Below are 9,105 nucleotides of genomic sequence, written 5' to 3'. Positions count from 1 at the left end.
ATTACATTCAACAGCACTCAAATTCTAAATGTATTTGGTGAGTTTGAAAATGGTGTCATTTCTTAAATATATGATATTAAATTTCTGCCTCCAACATATTATATGCAAATACTTAATATGGAATGTGGGACGGAACCGTAGCAAATTGAGATCACAAAGGCAAAAAACCTGTCGACATTTGCTAAGCATTTGCCACATGCGCAAATCGCTTCATGTCTGCAGTGAGTCGATGAAGCTGATGCATATGCATGATGGGTCACCGTAGGTTGACCGATGCTGAGTTTTCGTGAGTGCGAACAGCACCTGATACGAATGTATCCCTTACGTCTCTATCAGTACACGAGATGGCTATCGGCGCTCTCCCGATAACGTTGGGGAAGCCCAGGAGGCCAGAGGGGTCGTTCAGGCATTGAGTAGCGGTCGTTTAAAAAAAGTGTCAGACACTATCTAGTCCAACTGCGAGCAAAAAGAAATTTGAAGAGAAAAAAGTCCGCATGAGCATATCGATACGTGGGTTCAAGCCGACGCCCGTGAGACAAGAACACGCGTGACGTCACGCGTCGCATTCATGCTATAACGGTTATTATGTGCTCGTATATGCTGACAACACTTGGGGGTGTGCTCTCCGTCCACGCGACAGGTACAGATAGTTTCAACGAGAGGGTTTGTTCGAATAGGTTGCGAATGCCTTTGGCACAAGCAGGCCCATGACGAACACGGAACAACGATGCATGATGCTGAAACAACGTCTTCGGAATCCGGATGCATCATCGGCTGGAGGTGCTGCACAAGCAGATAGAAAATTACTTCTGTATGGATGGCGAAACAAGTCTTGTGGACGTACCCCCCACGGGCACCTTTAAACCTTGATATGGAGCATGAGAAACTGCCGTGCTAAACATAATCGACGTCAACCGAGTCCGAGCCTGTCAGCTACGCTCGACCGCTTTATATAACACGAACGGATCCTCCGTTCCCTCGAGCGTCACTCTCCTCGACTCTCCTCTTGCCATACACTAGCGCAGAAATGGGCGACGTGAATATCACAAATCCTCCGGCGCCGCGTGTGCCCTACTATACGCCCGCACAGTACCCCGCCTCCGGTACCGCTGTGGACACAGGGAAGCAGCCGATCCCCACGCTCTTCCAGCCCCTCAAAATCCGCGGCCTCGAGCTCCACAACCGCATATGGGTGAATATATGCGTTGATATTCGCCCAGAACATGCTGATCCACAGCGTGGCAACATCGCGTAGCTCTCTCCGATGTGCCAGTACTCCGCCCAGGATGGCAAGCTCACTCCCTGGCACTTCGCCCACCGTGCGGACCCCTCTACCTTTCACGTCCTAACGCACACCCACTCACATCCCCACAGTCGGTGGCATCATCCAGCGCGGTCCCGGCCTGAGCATGATCGAGGCCACCTCAGTAACCCCAGAGGGCCGCATCACTCCCGAAGACTCCGGCCTCTGGTGCGACGAGCAGATCCCCCCACTCCAAGACATCGTCACCTTCGCGCACTCGCAGAACCAGAAGATCGGCATCCAGCTCGGACACGCCGGGCGCAAGGCGTCCACCGTGGCGCCCTGGCTCTCCGCAGGCGCCACCGCCACCGCACTCGTCGGTGGCTGGCCCAACGACGTATGGGCGCCGAGCGCGCTGTCATACAGCGATGCGTACCCGAAGCCGAAAGAGCTAACGAAGGACGGCATCAAACGGATCGTGCGTTCGTTCGCAGAGGCAGCGAGGCGCGCGCTGCGTGCGGGGTTCGACGTGATCGAGATACACAACGCGCATGGATACCTGTTGCACGAGTTTGTGAGCCCCGTGAGCAACAAGCGCACGGACGAGTATGGAGGGAGCTTTGTAAACCGGATCCGCCTCACGCTCGAGGTCGTCGATGCCGTGCGCTCCATCATCCCTCCGGACATGCCTTTGTTCCTCCGGTCCGTGTTCCAAGTGCCTCTAAATCTCGCCTTCATTCACATGCTGCACACAGGATTTCTGCGACAGACTGGCTTGAAGAGAGCCTCTCCGAGGAGCCCTCGTGGACCGCGGAGGAAACCGTGCGCCTCGCGGGTATCCTTGCAGAGCACGACGTGGACCTGCTCGACGTCAGTACAGGCGGACTGCATCCCGCGCAGAAGATCGACGGCGGGCCGGCATATCAGGCGCGCTTTGCAGAGATGGTCAAGAAGGCGCACGGCGACCGCATCCGCGTCGCGACTGTCGGAGCCGTCTCGGACGGACACACCGCACAGAACGTGCTGGACAAGGTGAGCAAGGGCATTGTGGTGTGTTGAAGGTTTGGGCTGATGGAACGTGGTGTTTCAGGGCCAAGCGGACGTGGTGTTCGTCGCGAGGCAGTTCCAGAAGAACCCAGGGACGGTGTGGCAGTTTGCGGAGGAGCTGGGCGTGGACCTCACTATTGCGCACCAGATTGAGTGGGGGTTCATGGGACGCGGGAATGTCGGCCGTGCGCATAAGAAGGCGTAATCGGAAGCATTGACAGTTTACGAGCGTCGGAAGGGGTTTCTGCCGGGTACCTATGACAGACCAGTTTCCGCGGAAACTTAGTTTACTTACAGCGTTAGAGTGAATATGAAGACTCACTCGAAGTGTAGCAAGTGCCAGTCAAGCTTGTTCAGTCCAACATGATGGATTGGAACCTGAGGCCCAGATCGGCGTCTATAGAACCAAATCAAGGTTAAGGTTTATCGCCCCGGGCTGAACATGCAGTCTGCACTTCAAATCAATGCGACATGTGCATGGGCATAGTGCGCAGTAAATCGCCGGGCGAAGTCCATTTCACGGTTGAGATAGCACAAAAACTGCAATACGGGCCGCCCGTTACCCATTCAGTATCCCATCGATTGAGACATAAAGCCACGCAGTGGAACCGCATGAGACGAGATGAAGTGCAGATCCGATGTTTTGTGAGACATACAAAGTTTTACAGGACGTGGTCAGGATCTGTGAACAATTACTGAGAGATACCTGGTGAATGCTGGGGTCTCAGAAACGCGAGCGTACGGAAAGCAAATGAAGCCTACCAATGACACCGCAGGCCACACGGCCACCCGCGTTGCCCGTCTGTAATGAGTCCTCGTTTCCGCCCTTTCCCAGATCGTCTGTTCCCTAAGGAGCGATTATGAGGACATGAGATGGCAAGACAATGGATGCAGGGAACTCGACCACTTACCGCGTGAAGAACGACTGCACGGCTGGAGGCAGACACGAAACGTCAGCGTCAGGAAAGACATGCGTACATAGCGCCTAGACAGACCCGACAATGCTCAGCGGCCCGTTCAGCGAAATCAGCTTGTCCTCCATCGATAGCTGCACCGCGCCCTGTGCGTCGCTCAGAACGTTCCCGAGGTCGCCGATGTGCCGCTCATCAGCGGTCGGCGCGCCATGAGTCTTTTCCAGAGGGTTGTAGTGCGCTCCGGCAGAGACGCAGCCGGCGGAGAGGTCGCCGGAAGTGCTAGCGCATGTCAACGGGACTGGTCTGAGAGATCGGCTGGGACAGCGCGACGTACTGGATGTGGAAACCCCGCTCCGCGCGTGGGTCGAGCCCGCGCAGTTCGCCGGTGATCGTGACCGGCGCGGTCGGCGCTGTCTGTGCAAACGTCACTGTGCCGCTCGCACCCGAGTCACCTTTGAGCACTGCAACGGCCTGGTTGTGGTGGAGGGGAACAATCCTGAATGAGAACGAGGAAAGGATGGGATTGCGTGCACGCACCTTGGTTACGACCGGCAGCGCAGGGGCGGGCGCGGGTCGGAGGAACGCCACCCAGAAGAGGAACGCAGCGACGACTGTGCCGAGCGCGGTGAGCACGAGGGGCTGTTTGCTCTGGCGTGTTCGCTGGTGGGTGTCCATTTTGTGAAATGAGAACCGAGTGAGGGTCGTTCGATGCGTTCAGGACGTGCTGGTTGAAGTGTGGGCAGACTGCGACACAGTGCCCGAGCGATACGCTATCAGAAGCTTACTCATACAGCATCGTCATGTGCTGCCCGGTGGCTAAGATTCTCAAAGTCATCATGCAAGCCAGTGCGTTGAGCAGAGAATAAATAAGGTGGAAGAAAAGCCGGTGTAGTGCTGACGGTCGCGGTGGTGAAGTCGGAAATGCTTGCGGTCAACCAACGCATAGTAAGCGCCTGTCAGAAGTTCCAGACTCTCGTTCGCGCAAACAACTCTTTGTCGAGAAATTCGTGTTCAATCATCCTGAAGAAACGGCGCACTTTTACACTAAAACTAGAGCTTGTCGACATGTCCGGACCTGGCACATCAATGCACACTTGCAAGCAGATGACATTGAACAAATAGTACGAGAAGCACGCGGCCGCCAGTACTCGTCAGACAAGGATAGCCGAGAGCCCGTGGAGGTTCAAAAGAATTGTTGAATTTGTTCACGGGAGATTACAGTACTTTGTAAGCTGCCGGTGTGAGTCTATAGCGTTCTGTCACGTCGTTCACGAAAGTCGGCCTTCCTACTGGCGGCGGCGGATCATACCTACGAGGTGAAAGGACAGATTATCTGGATGTTACTCCAACTCAAAAAGGTCCATCGAAGAACTTACACTTTCCTCATGCTTGACCGCGCTGGTATAGACGTCTTCTTCCCGAACGATAGAGATGACAATCGGGCTGCGCTGTTCATCTGCCACAATTTCCAGTGGATGATTGTGATTGTGCAAGTGGGTGACGGTCGGGCTGAGCATGATGGCGGTTCTTCCGTCTTCATCTTGCGTAGACTTGATGATGGCACGGTTGTTCAGGGTGAACAGTACCGAATTGGCGTATCTGTACAGAGTTCTCAGTGTGCTGACATTGCTGATCGAGAAATTGTTGGTACAGCTTTGAGAGAAAGAGCAGTCTGAAAGTTCGTCAGTGTGACGCCAGCTTGCAGAAGTGCACGTCAAACTTACAGACATACTGCCCAGTCTGGGCCCGACTCCTGTACGGCTATGATCATGAGCCGATGGCCGATGACGAACATATACGTGTGACACATACCGCCGGTGCCATGAACAACAGAACGGAAGCGACAATGGCGGTGGTGGCTGGTGGCAATTTTAAGATTTTCACGAAGAGAACACAACTGCGAGTTTCTCAGAAACATACCCGTCAATGTGCCTGTTTCAATGACCACACGAGCTAGACGCTTCATGAGAATATCAGTCTGCTTCAGCCCATTCTTCATTTTATGGAACTGTTCTGCAGCTGTGAGGAATGTGCAAATTTGAACACAGTAGAACTGACCAAAATGACGAGCGTTATCGCAATTGTCAGGTCGGCTACAGCGCTTCCAACAAGCCAAGACTAGCGCAGATATTAGCATAAGGTTTACAGATAGCCTGTATCGCTCACAATATTTGCACCGTAGGTCACTGTTGTGCTGTTCACCAAAGAAGATGTGTCAATATCCACGTTCAAAACCCCTTCAAGCATTAGCGATGAAGTGGTGAGCAAAAACGTACCTCAAGCCTTCAATTAACGTACTAACGCCGAAGATGATCCCTGAGCACATCTGTGCCAACGCCATCTGATTAGCCCGCAATGAACAGAGCAAAGTTGAAGACATCAATGTCAGACACTAATCCAGAACTCTCAGCGTACGCACCACAATGACAAATCCTGTTGTAATGCGCGACCGGGAGAGGATGTAGATACGGCGAGCAAAGTACGCTTGCACCGCGGCTGATTGGATAGCACACATGATATAGATGATGCCCCATTGATCCAATAAGCTGCAGAAAACTTGAAGATCCTGATTGTTCCCCGATAGTATTGCCTCATGCACGGAATGAAAAACCTTCACGACCACCAATCCAGTCTGGACCCACTCGTAGATACATACGAGATAGACTGGTATCAATGATGTCAGCCGGGAGTGCATGTCTCCGTGAGTGACGGGGCTTACCCAGGCACTTTTGAATTAAGGGATCATCAGGAAAGCAGACATGGTAAACATCTCAATCGACTCATCAAATATAACCTGCAGTAGGACGTCGATGATGACCTACAAGTTTGTACTGTCAATGCAGACTGTAGTCCCACATTGAAGACGAGTCCGACCAGCTACGATTGTCAAGATGGTTTGATCCAAGTTCCAGGTTGTTCAGCAACTACAAAGTAGAACTTACTTGAGCAAGTCTAGAAAGCCGTTAGCATGTTCAACAAAGCGATAACGACTGCTGACAAACTCAAGTCTATATACCTCAGTCAGGAAGGGCGGTAGAGTAGACATGGGGTTCACTGTAGGTGTAAGGGATTACAGGCCAGAATGGCGTTAGTTCCAGAATTTATAGCATAGAGGATGTCATTGATAAACTGTCAAATGCTGTACCTGGCCAAATTTTGTTTGCACGACAACAGCCTCGCGTCTGGCAGCTGCCTCATAGAGTGGACGGATTGCTAAATTGGAATGCCTTTCCATTCATCTGAATGATTGACAGCCGGCCGACTCGTCGTTACTCGTATCGCATCCATATCAAATCAGGATCCCAGACGGAAGAATCGAGGATGCTAAGAAGGTTTCCCCCTCACGGCCAATCGAAATCGAAAAACGCTCTGTCCCGGTCATATTTCACGGTAGCACTACAGGTTGCACTATTTGGGAGCGCTGTATTTGACAGATGCAGACGCTCGAAAGCAACATGACTGTGATTTGATCTCCGTTCCTCGGCAGCGGATATCATAAGGTTCTGCCAGCTGTAAAGATTTGCACAGCCCAGAAGACGCGCCAATGGTGGCCGTTTAGCGCCACACGCTACGATACCCCAACGCGACTGCAAACTGTTAATAAATAACCATCCAGGGCGGCCCATGCAGACGATAGACCAGCTGCATCCGTCGACGTCCACGCACTGAGCTTGTACGATTCTGCGGGTTCCAAAATGCAAATTTGGCAGTCAGGCGCTACTGCCATATGCAAAGTTTTCGTGAGTACAAACAGCACCTGAGATGAGTGCATGCTCACGTCTCTATCAGTACGCGAGATGGCTATCGGCGCTCTCTCGATAACGTTGGGGAGTCCCAGGATGCTAGAGAAATCACTTAGGCATTGAGTCAGTGTCAGGCATTATCTAGTTCAGCTGAAACCAAAAGCCAGAAGAAAAATTAGATGATGTGCTTAAGCGCAAGTAGACGCCCGGAGAATGAACTTGCTCGAGGTGACCGAAGAACACGCGTGACGTCACGCGTCGCGTCGCGTGTTTTTCTACAGCCTACATATATGCTGACAACAACAGGATCTATGCTCTGAGTCCACGCGATGTATTCCGTCGAGGAGCTTAGGTTACGGCGACACCGTACCGAAGTGTTCACGAACGACGTACCAGGCGACCGCGTCTCGAGAGCGATTTAAGGCACGCTTCAACACGCAATGAGCGATACGCACCACGCTCCACCGGGCTTCTAGCCTGACGCGTGCCATTTCCCTGTGCATTCACCGCGAGCTTGTTCGGATAGGTTGCGAATATTTGCCTTCGGCACAAGCGGAGAGTGGGGTTTCACGGGACGTGGGATGTCCGCCGTGCGCAGAAGAAGGCGTATCGAAAGCATTGACGATTTACGAGCGTCAGATTCCGGGTGTGGGGGTGTACACGTGTACCAGTCAAGCTTGAGTAGAGCTTTCAGATGGATTGAACCCAGGTCGGCGTCTGTAGAACCAAATCGAGGTTAAGGTTTCTTGCACCAGAACATGCAGCTGCAGGTGGGACGGTTTCAAATTTGAGCGAACCAACGCAACATGGGATTTATTATTGTTGATAGCAGCGAATCGCCAAGCGGAGTCAATTTCAGGATTGAGATATCAAATGACACAGAAACCGGCCGCGCCACCTTTTCAGTGCCCCCGTCACCGATAAGCCATGCCGTTGGATCGCATTGATCAGGAATTGAGACAATATGCACTGCGGATCCGTTATTTTGTGACATACAGAATTTTACACGACATAGCCATAGGTCCTTTGGGAACCTGAGAACAGCTACTGAGAGACTCCTGACGGATGCTGGGTTCTCAGAAACGCGAGCGTGCGGAAAGGAAGCGAGGCCTACCGATAACACCGCAGGCCACACGGCCACCCGCATTGCCCGTCTGCAATGAGTCTTCGTTGCCGCCCTTTCCAAGATCGTCTGTTCCCTAACGAGCGATTATGAGGACATGAGATAGCAAGGCAATGAATGCACGGAATTCGAGCACCCACCGCGTGAAGAACGACCGCACGGCTGGAGGAGACACGAAACGTCAGCGTCAGGAAAGACACGCGTACATAGCGCCTAGACAGACCCTACAATGCTCAGCGGCCCGTTCAGCGAAATCAGCCTGTCCTCCATCGAGATCTGCACCGCGCCCTGCGCATCGCTCAACACGTTCCCAAGGTCGCCGACGTGCCGCTCGTCAGCAGACGGCGCGCCATGTTTCTTTCCCAGAGGATTATAGTGCGCGCCGGCCGAGACGCAGCCAGCGGAGAGGTCACCCGAAGTACTAGTGCATGTCAACGAGACTGATCTTAGAGATTGGGTGGATGGAGAAACAGCGCGACGTACTGGATGTGAAAGCCTCGCTCCGCGCGTGGGTCGAGCCCGCGCAGTTCGCCGGTGACCGTGACCGCCGCCGTCGGCACTGTCTGTGCAAACGTCACCGTGCCGCTCACACCCGAGTCGCCTTTGAGCACTGCAACGGCCTGGGGGGACGACCAACCTGAGTGAGAACGAAGGATGGATGGGGCCGCGTGCACGCACCTTGGTAATGACCGGCACCGCAGGGACGGGCGCGGGTCGGAGGAACGCCACCCAGAAGAGGAACGCGGCGGCGAGGGTGCCGAGCGCGGTGAACACGAGGGGCTGTTTGTTCTGCCATGTTCGCTGGTAGGTGTCCATTTTGCGAAATGAAAATCGAGTATGGGTCGTTGGACGCGCTGCAGGTCGTGCGGGTTGACTGTGTGGGCATTGGGCTGCGACCGCCGACACGTCCGAACGATGTGCATGCCATCAGAGGCTTACTCATAGTACAGCATCGTCATGTGCTGCCCAGTGGCTAAAATTCTCAGTCATCATGCAAGCCAGTGCTGAGTGCGTTGAGCAGCGAATCAATACGGT

General features: G+C 53.5%; 4 protein-coding genes across 4 annotated transcripts; 1 reads left to right on the top strand and 3 right to left on the bottom strand.

Moving 5' to 3' along the window:
* The first annotated feature begins 987 nt into the window (after positions 1 to 987).
* On the top strand, positions 988 to 2,516 carry LAESUDRAFT_722869 (FMN-linked oxidoreductase). The gene is made up of 5 exons (XM_040908295.1): positions 988 to 1,192; positions 1,256 to 1,319; positions 1,375 to 1,945; positions 1,999 to 2,275; positions 2,334 to 2,516. Exons 1-5 carry the CDS (start codon positions 1,028 to 1,030, stop codon positions 2,493 to 2,495), a joined length of 1,239 nt encoding a protein of 412 aa, XP_040766890.1. The 5' UTR covers positions 988 to 1,027; the 3' UTR covers positions 2,496 to 2,516.
* A 334-nt stretch (positions 2,517 to 2,850) lies between these two features.
* Positions 2,851 to 4,108, bottom strand: LAESUDRAFT_722865 (uncharacterized protein). The gene is made up of 6 exons (XM_040908294.1): positions 3,742 to 4,108; positions 3,539 to 3,675; positions 3,286 to 3,483; positions 3,202 to 3,223; positions 3,053 to 3,137; positions 2,851 to 2,996 (listed from the first exon to the last, which is right to left on the bottom strand). The coding sequence occupies exons 1-6, from the start codon at positions 3,877 to 3,879 to the stop codon at positions 2,983 to 2,985; spliced, it is 594 nt and encodes a 197-aa protein (XP_040766889.1). The 5' UTR covers positions 3,880 to 4,108; the 3' UTR covers positions 2,851 to 2,982.
* Positions 4,109 to 4,416: 308 nt separating this feature from the next.
* On the bottom strand, positions 4,417 to 6,443 carry LAESUDRAFT_539852 (uncharacterized protein). The gene is made up of 15 exons (XM_040902864.1): positions 6,350 to 6,443; positions 6,207 to 6,258; positions 6,147 to 6,156; positions 6,027 to 6,081; positions 5,924 to 5,974; positions 5,624 to 5,868; positions 5,481 to 5,545; positions 5,371 to 5,398; positions 5,263 to 5,322; positions 5,125 to 5,212; positions 5,017 to 5,063; positions 4,929 to 4,957; positions 4,856 to 4,876; positions 4,581 to 4,803; positions 4,417 to 4,513 (listed from the first exon to the last, which is right to left on the bottom strand). Exons 2-15 carry the CDS (start codon positions 6,248 to 6,250, stop codon positions 4,508 to 4,510), a joined length of 972 nt encoding a protein of 323 aa, XP_040766888.1. The 5' UTR covers positions 6,251 to 6,258; positions 6,350 to 6,443; the 3' UTR covers positions 4,417 to 4,507.
* Positions 6,444 to 8,023: 1,580 nt separating this feature from the next.
* LAESUDRAFT_647175 (uncharacterized protein) lies at positions 8,024 to 8,886 on the bottom strand (the record flags this gene model as incomplete). The annotated part of the gene is made up of 5 exons (XM_040904041.1): positions 8,024 to 8,146; positions 8,211 to 8,232; positions 8,294 to 8,491; positions 8,554 to 8,690; positions 8,749 to 8,886. The coding sequence occupies 5 exons, from the start codon at positions 8,884 to 8,886 to the stop codon at positions 8,024 to 8,026; spliced, it is 618 nt and encodes a 205-aa protein (XP_040766887.1).
* Positions 8,887 to 9,105: the final 219 nt, after the last annotated feature.

Source organism: Laetiporus sulphureus, assembly GCF_001632365.1.
Source record: "Laetiporus sulphureus 93-53 unplaced genomic scaffold LAESUscaffold_8, whole genome shotgun sequence".
Lineage (NCBI taxonomy): Eukaryota > Fungi > Basidiomycota > Agaricomycetes > Polyporales > Laetiporaceae > Laetiporus > Laetiporus sulphureus.
The sequence above is the reverse complement of the archived record's forward strand: the minus strand, read 5'-3'. Positions and strand labels throughout refer to the sequence as shown.